At 42.9% G+C, this 12819-nt stretch overlaps 1 protein-coding gene across 1 annotated transcript; it reads left to right on the forward strand.

Annotated features, from left to right (window-relative positions):
• On the forward strand, positions 1-8442 carry stub1 (STIP1 homology and U-Box containing protein 1). The gene is made up of 8 exons (XM_069180708.1): positions 1-107; positions 3491-3736; positions 4360-4558; positions 4825-4990; positions 5915-6002; positions 6829-6885; positions 7286-7402; positions 7844-8442. Exons 2-8 carry the CDS (start codon positions 3623-3625, stop codon positions 7967-7969), a joined length of 867 nt encoding a protein of 288 aa, XP_069036809.1. The 5' UTR covers positions 1-107; positions 3491-3622; the 3' UTR covers positions 7970-8442.
• The last annotated feature ends 4377 nt before the right edge of the window (positions 8443-12819 follow it).

The raw sequence follows: 12819 nt of genomic DNA on the forward strand, positions 1-12819 counted from the left end.
AAGCGGACGTCAAGGCCAACTGGCTGCGCGGAACCCCGACCTTGCCTGTTGACAGCAGCCGAGGGACACCTCTGCGGCAGCGGGGAAGGCTGCGCTTCAGCTATCCGGTAGGTTCAGGAAGGCGGGGGAGGGAGGGATGGGGTGCCGGTCTTTCCCTTTGGGATAGCGATTCATCAGCTTTAGAGGAGAAGCAATAGATCAAACCAAGCGATGAAATATACGTATTAGTGGCCAACAGTGGGCGAAAGCACGCTTGCAGACATATGGTAGCTACCTGTTGTAAACAGCAATTTGGTACCGAAAATGTCATGGTGTTGATACCGACGGACCCGTTGCACAGTCCCGGTGCCATCTCTTTTCCATCTTTATAGAAGGAAAAACCTCTGTTGGGGATATTGCCGTTAATTTTCGTCTACGTGTACTGATGATAAGTAACGAGACCTTACACCTTATTTCAGACACCCCCCAGAGTGAATTATTATTTTTAACTCTCTGAAATACATGTTGCAGATCCTTATTCTAGAAATCTTGGGGTTAGTTGATGAGGCACTTCACGTATAAGCATGGCCGAGATGGTCAGCAGACGTGACGTGTTTTGCAGCCCAGTTAATAAGTGTTTCTGCTTAAAATGAATATCGCCCCGGACCCGTCGGTGACTGATTAGTCAGCAGACCACAGCGAGTGTGTGAAATTTAGCGTTTTTTCTCTCGGTACACGCGTTTTTATGGGAATGCAGGGCAGATCTCATTGATAACTGGTCTCCTGAGGCTGATTACATGAAGCCTACAACTCGCCAAAGAACCCATGATCCTAAATTCTCAGCCGCATCGATTGTCATAGGGATGATCGAAGTAATTAATGTAGAGTCCTGTTTAGTTCCAGATGTATATTTTAGTCGACCCCACGTGGAAAAAACGTTTGTTTTAGTTATGATAACCACCCATGTGGTTATCTGTCAGTCCTGGGATCTTCTCCGGAAGCCCAGTGATGGTAACTAATATAACACGATTGTTTTAGTGACTTCCCTCTATAGATGTATGGCTCTTTTATGCCATTAAATTAGGAGGCAAAACGACTAGAAGTGTTCTGAAATTTCTACTTTCCTCATGGTGAAGTGGTGCCTTCTGTGTGGAGTCTGCGTGTCCCCCATAATTATCATGCTTGCTGGTTTAACTGGCATCTCGTTGGGCTTGTGTGTGGATGTGCTTCCCAATGGACTGTGCCAATAGTATGGAGGTTCTAAAAATAGGCTAATTCTTGTCATAATTTTTGTTCGCCAGCGATCTGTTAACCAGACCAGGCCAAGATTATAGACTAGGGCCTCCGGCCCTATTCACTTCGCTTTGATAAAGTTTTGATGTTTGAAGGATCTGCTGACATGTACTGTATATATGAGATCAAATACTTAAGAGCCTCTGCTCTTATTCCTGGTTTCCTTCCTGAAGAAGGAAACGTTGTTAGTACATCCTATGAAACCTACCGCTGTAGCCTTGTAAGTATGTCGAAACGTTTCATATAGACGAGAGTAAAAAGTACAGGTCCCTGAGGTACAGTGTAAAAGCCATGCAGGGAAAGGTTTCATATATTTTAATTAAACCCAGATGTAGGTAAGAGTATCTGGCTGCAGGTTTGGACATAATTGAATTGTAACCCCCTTTGATTGCATTACCAAGATTGAGCAAACATCATTATCGCTGGTATCCAAGAGAGACCCGAGAGGCTGGTGTTCCTTTCATTGGCTGTGCAGCTCGATGAAAGAATTTCCATTATTTGAAATGCTGACCCATCTTAGGTTATATCTCATGTGGCTTTCCTGATTGAAATGAACTAATACTGTATTATGGATTACAATTCAGTGTGTGCTTTTATCTTCAGTTGCATTGCTTTAGTTTGTCCTGAACTGTTGTATGTTTTTTTTTCACATGACAGCAATGCATTGTGCTGTTTTTAATCATGTCGATGGTAGATATATAGTTAATTCCTCTTCTAGAGTCTTCATTGAATCTGCCATAGCAGAACTGAGCAATAGAGTTCTGTTTAGAAGGATAAACAGTTCCATTCTGGCAAATTAGCAATTAAAGCAGCTGATCTCTAGAGATGTGCAATTTAAACAAACTTTTGAAATGTGAATAATCACAAAAGAAGTTAAAAGCTTTGCAAAATGTAATTTATTTTCAGTCAATAAAGTAGGAGCAAAACAACTATATTCCATGTATATCAGATTAACATAAATTCATTTTAGAAATACCATTTTCTCTAGCAGGACTGCAGAACCTTTAAGTGCCACAATTGAAGCATCCTTCACAGGTTTACTGGCTGTAATTAAGCTACTGACAGGTGTGCGGCTTAAAACTTTTTTTTTTCCGTTTTGAAGACCCTAATTAGTGATATTCTAAGAATTTGCAAAAGGTAGCTCAAAATTGGTGATAATTGGGGTCAATGCAACCCTTGTCTCAAGTAATGACTTCCCCAAGCATTGACAATGGTGTCCTTATTTCTTTATCTTCATCTATTTAAGTGCTCTTGAGGAGCACTGAAGGAGAAAGCTAGGGATTGCACTACCATTGATGAAGCACATATCTTTGAGTTTTTTTCGTTTTGATGCAGAAGGAGAATATTTTACTTTGCAGTGTGTTCACAGTTACAGTACCTGGACTTTTATTTGCTTTGCTTTTGCTGATATTTTGTGAAGCACCCTGGGGTGCTCAGGCAGGAATGGCACGACATAGAAAAGTTTTGTTGCGTTTGCTAGAAAAGCTTTTTGGGCATAGGTGATGCCACACTTTTTGTGTTTTTAACAGGATATTTATAGGGGAACTGCAACACTATCTTTATATTTCGGGGCTAGAATAACCATTGATGAGTGCGTTTGAAACCGCAATAAAAAGTAAAATCTCCACAGTAACTTGTAAAACCTCCAATTTACATCACACAAAATAGAGGACATTTCCAGGTATGCGCTATATTGTGCGTTTCGGAACAAGGCAACAAAACTTCAGTGACGTGTTGCGGCCCTCTTATATTGTAGAGAAGCAGGCTTGTGAATACATCTCCTTCTAGTCCAATAAAAATATTTCTCTGTTATTTTTTCCCCAACAAATGCCACTCGCTTGTTAAATCTGCATGCACGTTGGAACATTCCTGCGATGAAATTTCTGCTGCACAACCTGCATTTAATTGCTCATACATCCCATTACATTAGTCATTATAGTGACTAGTGAGCAGGAAGGGCCGCTTCACGTCACAATTCGTGGAAACTCGGATGAGAGTTTGTGACAACATGGCGATTTCCGGTGCTTTCACAAAGGGCACGTTTTTGTGCTTAATTTGGAAGCCGTAAAATTTCAGGTCTGAGAAATTGGGACTGCGGTTCCCCCTTTCAGGCTTTCGGGAAGTGTCTTTGCCGCGTCCTGTCGGGGAAACAGAGATGTGTGACGGACGTGTTGTTTCCGCGCAATCCCAGGATGCTCTGCTCTGTTCTGCCTTGCAGGGATCGGGCGGGGGCGGGGGGGGGGGGGGTGTGTCCAGCCTGACGCAGCCCGAGGGGGGGTGCCCAGCCGGAGACACGGGGAGCAGGATTGGGAAGCAGAGTGGAGCGGGCGCGGCGGGGTGCGCGGAGAAGATGGCGGGCAGCCCCGAGAAAAGTGCCTCCGCCCAGGAGCTGAAGGAGCAGGGCAACCGGCTCTTCCTCAGCCGCAAGTACCAGGAAGCTGCCGCCTGCTACAGCAAAGCCATCGTGAGTAGCCGTGGCCCTGTGATCGCTCGAGTGTACCCGTAGCTTCCCGCCAGTCAGAGTTCTTTATCCCTTGTGAGCAGATTCCATTGAGACAGAAAGGGAATGTTTGTATGCCAGTCCCTGTGGGCGGAGCTGTGGCACTGTGGCAACGGATCTGTGCCCGTGGCTGGAGGGTTGCCGGTTCAAATCCCGCGGCCGGCAGAGGAATCCTACTCCGTTGGGCCCCTGAGCAAGGCCCTTAACCCCAGCTGCTCCAGGGGCGCCGTATAAATGGCCGACCCTGCTCTCTGACCCCCAGCTTCTCTCTCCCTGACTGTGTGTCTCATGGAGAGCAAGCTGGGGTCTGCGCAAAGACAAATTCCTAATGCAAGAAATTGTATATGGCCAATAAAGTGGTCTTTTCTAATTATTAAGGCTTATTTGGATATGAAATTAAATGCCTTATGAGACTAGGTGATTCTAGTTTTAAACAATTTTGCAGTACCCAGGGAGCCTTTGCATGGTGAAAGTGCCCTTTGGTAATGCTGTGCTCTTTGTTTTGTTTTCCTCGTGTCTTTGCTAGCTTAAGTTGGAAAGGTGCTGCCTCCCTCTTTTAACCTCGGTTTTCTCATTTCCGCTCCCAGAACCGGAACCCCTCGGTGGCTGTGTACTACACCAACCGGGCCCTTTGCTATGTGAAACTCCAGCAGCATGACAAGGCCCTGGCGGACTGCAAGCACGCCCTGGAGCTGGACAGCCAGTCTGTGAAGGCCCACTTCTTCCTGGGCCAGTGCCACCTGGAGATGGAGAACTACGACGAAGCCATTGGCAACCTGCAGAGAGGTCAGACCCTCCCCCAGCTCCCTTCACTTGGAGTGCCCATTTAAAAATTGAATTAGAAGTTCTGGCTGCTATTGAACGTGTTGTCCGACTGCGTTCTAGGAAGAGTTCAGCTCTTTTTTTCCCCGTTTTGTAAGATACCAAAGTAAACCCTGTTGCTACGCAGAGGCAGACTTGTGTTTTGTGAGCACGTTCCTTGCACTCGGTTGCCCTAAATAAAAGCTGATCTCCGCAAAAACCGGAGTGAAAGCTGCGCCTCTGTGTTGCAGCCTACAACCTGGCGAAGGAACAGCGGCTGAACTTTGGGGACGACATCCCCAGCGCTCTCAGGATAGCCAAGAAGAAGCGCTGGAACAGCATCGAGGAGAAACGCATCAACCAGGAGAACGAGCTCCACGCCTATCTCACCAAGCTCATCCTCGCCGAGAAAGAAAGGTACACGGGCGCAGTTTGCACTTTGCAACCATGAAAGCTGCTGCAGCTTCTTAATTCTCTCCCGATTGCCGATTCCTAGTTCAGACAGTTCCAGGTGTTTCTATATACAACGTTTCATCCACAAAGAACTGTATGCAAGGGCGTAACCTAACTCCATCCACGACTGAAGTGCAGTTCCACCCCAGGTGATATGCTGGTAGCCGTTCTGTACCAGTAGCCCCACTGCGCAGTAGATCAGGTGGAGGAGTGAGAATCTGTGTCACAAACTGAATTTAGGGGGAGCTCTAGGGCACGCAGATTATAGAGGCTCTCAGTAGGATTTAGCCAACATGCTTTAATGACTAAAATGCCTTTGTCCTTAAACCTTAAAACTTAAACAGGCCTTTGGTTTAATGTTGCAAATGAAAGACTGCCTACAGCACAGTTTTTGGGTGTTGCTTTGCAAATGCTGGTCCAGAGAGAAAATTTTTACCAGCAACACTTGCAGCAGTTATCCTTGCAGATTTCTCACCCAGTATTAACCAGGCCTAACCTTGCTTATAATAATAATAATAATTAATAATAATTGCTTACACTTATATAGCGCTTTTCTGGACACTCCACTCAAAGTGCTTTACAGGTAATGGGGACTCCCCTCCACCACCACCAATGTGCAGCACCCACCTGGATGATGCTATATGATGACATGGTTAAAACTGTCCTTTTTTATCAATTCAAGTGCTTTTATCATCTACATGTGTTGTGAAATCAATTGAAATTAAGATGTGGCTGATAAAGCAGACTCAATTTTGAATGTAAGTGGTGGTCACTGTTGTATTATATGAGTCTGATTCTGCATATTAGAACGGTTTCGTGCGTTTGGGCAAGATCGAAGGTAGAAAAGAAGGCTGCGCCAGTTCTAAAGTCGTGAATCGATGTCCACAGGGAGCTGCAAGAGTACAGGGAGAAGCAGGAGGAGAACTCGGAGGATAACAGAAGCCGGAATGAATTAGCAAAGATCCAGGCGAAGCATGTGAGTAGGGCTATACCCTGCAGCACAGGGCTGGTCTCTTTCTCTGGACACAGTGCCTGCAGGAGAGACATTCATTTCTGAGTCTGGACCCTCGGGTTTTGACAAGGATCAGTCAAACATGGTCAAAATAAAACCAAGTGCCCAGTCTAATAGGAATTTTAAAAGCATAAAAAAACCTCTCAGGAACATCAGCTGTTTCACATGTGAATGATGAAGGGAATGTGCTGTTTTATTATTTCACTTGGTAAATGAGGTATTAGGTAATAATAAACCTAATATTTAATCTGTAAAGATTACTATTTTTAAATTTCCAAAGGCATTTAAAAAACACCTTTGGTTAAGAAAGGTTTTAGAAATAAAAAAAATAGGTTTTGAAATCCATTAACCTTCCCTCATTGCTTTCTTTTTAAATAAACAATTCCTAGAAAGCTCACCATAAGGGTTATGTTTCTGTAGAATTGGGAATGCAGTTGTTAAATATATAAAAGTGTGATGGGTATTTTGGTAAATTATCTTCTACATATTTTTAACACTCATTTGTTCTAGCCAGGGGTAGCAGGATGTTCTGGCTGAGCGAATTGTAGAGTTCAGACTGCGAGTATGTGATGTATGGGAGACCGCATGAGTCTTGTCATCATTGTTGGATGTCAGAGGGGAAAAAAACATTACAAACGTTTGTGATGTTGGCACTTTAGGAATTGAGGGTATGTTTTTGATGGCCCTGCTGAGGTTTGGCTGTCTCTGACGGGCCATTTCTCCTGATGTGCTGATGTGTTTTACTGTGCTTCTAGTCCCTTGATGGTAGTTCTCTGTCTGTCTTCAATAGGATAAATACTTGTCCGACATGGATGAGCTGTTTTCTCAGGTTGATGAAAAAAGAAAGGTGAGTTTCTACATCACACTACCCAATTATAATGCAGCCTCTGTTTCCAGTAATGGTGCAATACAGGTATTTAAGCTTCCCCGCATGGAATCATTGTCACTTGTACTAAAACTTCCCACGTTTCAGGCTAAGTAGACAGTATAACTAATCGATTCCATTTTTTTCTGGAATACGAAAAAAACACAAGTCAATAAGTTCCAAAAACTGAACCTATGTAAAACTGGCTGACCTGTATTTGTATCAAACCTTTCCAACTCTTCTCGAGAGCTGCTGCTGCACTTATTGACTGGCAGAGTTCATCAGCCACCCCTGCTTTTTGTGAAGTTCTGACCTTATTTCACCGTGAGCTTTTAGAACTGCTTGCATTGAGCCCGTGTAATCTGCGTCTCGCTTCATGCAGAAACGTGAAATTCCCGACTACCTTTGTGGAAAGATCAGCTTTGAGCTGATGAGGGAGCCCTGCATCACCCCTAGTGGGATCACTTACGACCGCAAAGACATAGAGGAGCATCTACAGGTAAAGATGACACTTTCTGTGCCCTATATGCAATAAAATACAGGTTTTAATTATTTCTTCTTCTCTGGAATTTCCCAGTTGTTCAAAGTATGAGGTTCCTTTCACATAGTAGATTCTGTCGGTTCTAGATCACAGCTTGTGGTATGTTGACTGGGATGTGTTTTTTTACTTTGAATAATTAAATTGGGCTGTAACACAATTGCCTGGTTCATGTTTACCCATTTGGTCCCGCTGGTTAGTTTTATGGTTACTTAGGCTCTTAGTGTTGCATGAAACCTTGTTGAGAGGAATTGTAGGGGGTTTGGTTTTTTTTTAAAGCTGACTATTCACTGGGTTGCGCTAAATAACCAATCGGGATGTGATTCTGATGGGGCAAGTTGTAAAGCAGGGCCCCTCTAGTGTTTAACCTGTGCAGCACTTTGGGTATCTTTGGTGTTGCAGAGAGTCGGACACTTTGACCCCGTGACCCGAAGCCCTCTGACCCAAGATCAGCTCATCCCCAACCTGGCCATGAAGGAGGTCATCGACGCCTTTATCGCGGAGAACGGTTGGGTGGAGGATTACTGAAGCTGGCGCGGCGGGGAGGAGAAACAACGAAAGAGAAACGAAACAAACCAATATGCCCTCCTGGATTTGCACTTTATCACAGCCAGCCACGCAAGAGACTGCCTTAACAGAGCGCGGGCCGGCTGTATACTTCATGTAACTCTGCCATTCTTCTGTATGCCTGCCAGGGCAACAAGATCCCCTTGCAAAGCAAAATGCAATGAAAACCAAGTCACTCGTTCTAAACTCTTCAGTCCTAGGTCTCCCTAGTACTCGCCTGTATATGCACACTAACCGTTTCACCATCTGTGTCCTCGGGACCTGTTTGTTTTTAAGTTTGTTTTTTTTTATTTAGGAGATTGTGGAATTCTGTCTTTTCCTTGCCACCTGAGTACAAGCATATATACCCCTCTTTTAAACGTCCAGGAATGGGAAGATGAACCTAGAAACATATAAGTCTATAAATATGAATAAAGTATATAAATATAAATATATATTGTGGAGTAGAGTTTCAAATGCTGGATTTCGCAGCCCAGGGAGCTGGTAGGTCTGTTGCTGGCGGAAATGAATGACTGGAATCCCATTACAAGCGAAGTTGAACACTCCTGTAGTTTTCTGGTTGGAAATTTAGGGGCATGTTAACAGGTTTTGACTGCGAGTTGATTTTCACTGGCCTGTTGGCAGAGCACCACACAACCAAGGCTGAGGAATTCAAGTCGTATATTCCTTTACGAGCAGGCTCTCTAAATGCAAGTCTAGCGCCATATAGAGTCTCGTTTTCCCTCTGCAGTGCACAGGCATAATTTCTCTTTTTTTGGGGGGGGTTGGACTGTTCCCTTGATTACCAGATGGGTATGCAGGAGACTCTTGTTTAACAAACGCACAGTGACTGAAATTAAAAGAGGAACCCAGGCCATTAGTAGGAGATGTCCGTTCACCCATTGAATTCTACATACTTGAGTTATGTATGTTCCGAGCAGAGGAGCAGGAGTGAAAAGGTTTGTATAGCTGCCTGGCTCCGTGGAAATGTGCTTCTAAAAAAATATTTTGCTTGTACGCTGTTTGGCACGTGGGAGAACGGATAAGATTTGGTGCACTGAGACGCATGCCGGTGGTCCCGACACGCTCTTCCTGCGGAGAGCAGAGTACCGATTTGGAATCGCTATCTTTGGCTCTTTTCTTGACCCTGTTTGTGTGGTCCCAGATTCTGCACCACAGGTTTGGAACGCGTTCCCGGCTCAATTCTAGACGGCTTTGTGAGACCCGTGTGAAGACATTTTCGTATTTTGCAGGAAGCTTAATCTTCAGATGCACACCTGCAGGATTTGGAAGGAAACCCGTCTATTGAAGGAAATACTTTGATGCTGGTATCGCTGTTGAACGCAGTCTAATATCTCCTTCAGAAAATATCCACAGGATTCTGGCCTACATTGCGCTTTATGTGGACACCTGTAGTTCGTTTAGTGTATTTTCACTGCCAGGAGACCCAGAACTACCCTGTTTCAGAGAACAAAGGAAGATGTTTGCTTCTAAAAGGATGTTATTTATTGAAATGCCAGCATTTTCAGTGCTGAATTGGAATTGAACTATAAGCATGTTTAGTAGATCTATTAAATATTTCAAATGGATTAATAGTAAATGTTGGAGTATATCTTTAATTATATCCTGTTATATTGTTTAATAAACTTCTAAGGCCTAATTCATTTCTCCAGTTTCTATCACAGTTTGGAGAGCACGACTCGAGTCACTTTTGGGGGACAGTGTTTGACCTTCTGGGATCCTCCCTGTGACGTCCCAGTGTACTGTACGTAACACTCCTTTTCCAAGCAAATGTCAGCAAATGTAGTTTTTTCATGGCAGTAAGGGACGTGATAGTGGTGAGAGCCCCTTTCTCAGTCTTGTCTGTAAAAGCGTGATAAAGCGCGAAGATTTATAGTGTTGCATTATGCAAGGAAAAGTGTGGAGGCAGTGTTTCGACAGATGACAAACGACTGCCTAGAAGGCAGTCTTTTTCTTACAAAAAAAGCTTCTTTACCTCCTGTGTCATTGTCAATGTATGAAATATACTGTATGCACTGCCTAAATGAGTCAGGCATAGGCATGCCCTGTTAGCTGATCCGATCATAGGACAGGCAACAGCAAGTAGAAAACGGGACAATTTTAATTCCAGAAAAATGCATCTCATGATGATTTCATAATGGCAATGTTGTCACTTCATCACAAACTCGGTGTGTGGTGTGCCTTGTTCCGATGCCTAGTAAGCAGCTCACTGCAGTTCTGATGCCGATATTCTCCCAATGAATAATCTTTTTAACTCATCTGTTACTTTGGATAATGAACGGGAGCTGCCCAGAAAAAAAAGAAATGGGAATGTGGTGTTTTTTTTTTTTTTCTTGATGTCAAGAAGCTTGAAATGTAGGAAAAGTTGCTGTACCTGTGTCATTTCGAAGTCAACATTGAAGCGCCTGGATTTCTGGTTCCCCTTGCCCTGTAGCGTCTTGGCAGATTGTTTCGGCGTTCGTCGGGCTGTAATAGTGTCGTCCATTTTGTACTTCAGTGGCTTAATTTGTGCAGCTGCTCTCCCTGCGTGGCGTGACGTCGGTAAGGTTTCAAATACAGTTGTTGAAAATGCGAACTGAGCTCCGACACCCTAAACCTGAAACAAAACAAAGTCGTCTGCAATTATGTACCTCGTGCATGTGCTGACGTACACAGGTGGCAATATTTTAAGAGTGTTCTCCTCCGCAGGGACATTGGTGTACCTCAAAGGATGTCATTCCCTCCCTATAAAACTGGATCTCCAAGTCCCAGTCCTTGTTGGAAGTTTCCTCTCTTGCAGTGTTGGTTTGGGTTGGCCAGTTTTAAGATTTCGTATTTCCATCTAGTGACAGCAGCAGCCCAAGGTTTTGGCCACTGTCCTACCATGCTTGGATGATTGCTTCATTCAGGCTGCCTTCCACTCGGTTGAAAATCCATTTCACGCAAGTGCATTGAGTAGTAACGCTAGTAGGGTACGGTTTTCAGTAAACGTGGTGGCTGTTTGTGTTGTGCTGAGAGCTATACTCAGCTCTGCTTAACCACAGTAATTGAATTCACACGAATGTATCCCCCGTGAAATCGGCAGTAGGTTTGAGATTGTAACTAGGATTCCCCTATACATCACAGCTGAAGCGAGTGACTCCAGGATTGATATGGAAACATTTTTTCCTAGACTTGCTTTTACACAATTGGAAATGCATAAGAGGAATTACTTAAGCAAGGTCTCAGCTTTGAAATAGCATTGCTTTAAGGCTCTGATTAGTGCTGACATCTGGGAATCTTAAAATGAGCTGTGAAAGAAAAAGAGCCTGTTGCAACTAATTAAAAAGATTCCGTTTCAGGGGATATAAAAAGCATAACGGAGAGAGGGGATTTCAAGATAGGATAGATTTATTTTTCGCTTACAACCAAATAAAAAAACAGCCCATGTGTTATTTTTGGAAATTTCTGCTATACAGATTTGAATGCAATTCAATGCAGCTTTGTGAATCAGAAATGGCTATTTAACTGGTTTGTTTTTGTTGTTTTAGTTTTAACCATTTGAATTCTCTTGCTTTGTAAATAAATTGCTTGAAAAGATGGCTTTATTTTCTCCTGCTTTGATTCACATGGGCTTTCTGATGATGCGTATTCATGGATACTACTACTACAAGGCAGTGAAGACTGCTTTTAAGTCAGCTATAGATTTCTGGCAATAACTGTAAATATTGTGTAATTTTAATGTCTGAATAATATTTGAATTTGCCCAGTCTTTCTCCAGTCAGTCTTTGAGACATTACAACCATTCATGTAAAAACGAAATATGTATTAATCATGCTGTAATCCCGAAGATTATCATGTAATAATCATGAAGCATGTAAGAAGGTTAGGAATTAGGGGAGATCCACTTTGGTGCTTGCTTAATAGTAACTGCACCTCATTGAAATAATTCTTGATGGATCCTAGGAATATAGTCTTTGCTTGATTAATACACCCACTATCTCCTTCAGGCAATGGTATTTAAGCGGTATGTACCACATGCATTGCTGTAGCAGATTTAAATTTAACTTCCTTCACAATTTTGAGTGCCATATCACAAAACTTGTTTTTTTTCCCCAGTCTTAACAAATTCATAATCTAATTCCCAAACTTCCATCAAACATTTCCTTCACTGAGTGTCATTTGTGTGTGAAATTGCCTTGATTACAGCAGTCTTTGAAGAGTATATGTTATTGAGTCTCGCCTGTGGTCTGTTCTGTGGTCACTCTTTGATCAATCTTTAGTTCTTATTTAGTGCTCAAAGAATTCATATAATCTGCGGAATTGTTTTTAAATGCTCCATTCTTAAACTGAAAAGGAGAAAACAGTTTATTTATTTTGTTTTATCCTATTTTGCTAATTTACAATTCTCTTCTCAACAAACCCTGTAATTTAAAAGATTTTAGAGTGGTTTGTGGCGGCCAGGGTAAACAGCGGTCTAGACATGTTTAGTGAATGCACCCTGAGACAGGGAAAGAAATTATCAGTGCTGCAAATCACAACTCAGACTTTGAGATTGACCATTGTTACATACAGTATTTGTTTGGGGATGAAAGGATCACTCTGATTCAGAATTCTAGTTTAAATTAAGGTATTCAGGCTTTGAGGACTATGGAATCTTAATGGTTTCAGTACCATTTCTTTATTAAGTCGAAAGTAAGGAAGAGCAGTATGTTCTATATTGTGGGTCCTGTACTACATTGAAAGATCGGGATAAAAAGTAATTTGTTAGAATTGTAATTTGGGTCTCCTGTTTTGGAATCGGAGGCTGTACGTGAAGTACTGACTGTCGACATCTGTCTTAAATTTGATTG

The sequence above is a fragment of the Lepisosteus oculatus genome, chromosome 19, assembly GCF_040954835.1.
Source record: "Lepisosteus oculatus isolate fLepOcu1 chromosome 19, fLepOcu1.hap2, whole genome shotgun sequence".
Lineage (NCBI taxonomy): Eukaryota > Metazoa > Chordata > Actinopteri > Semionotiformes > Lepisosteidae > Lepisosteus > Lepisosteus oculatus.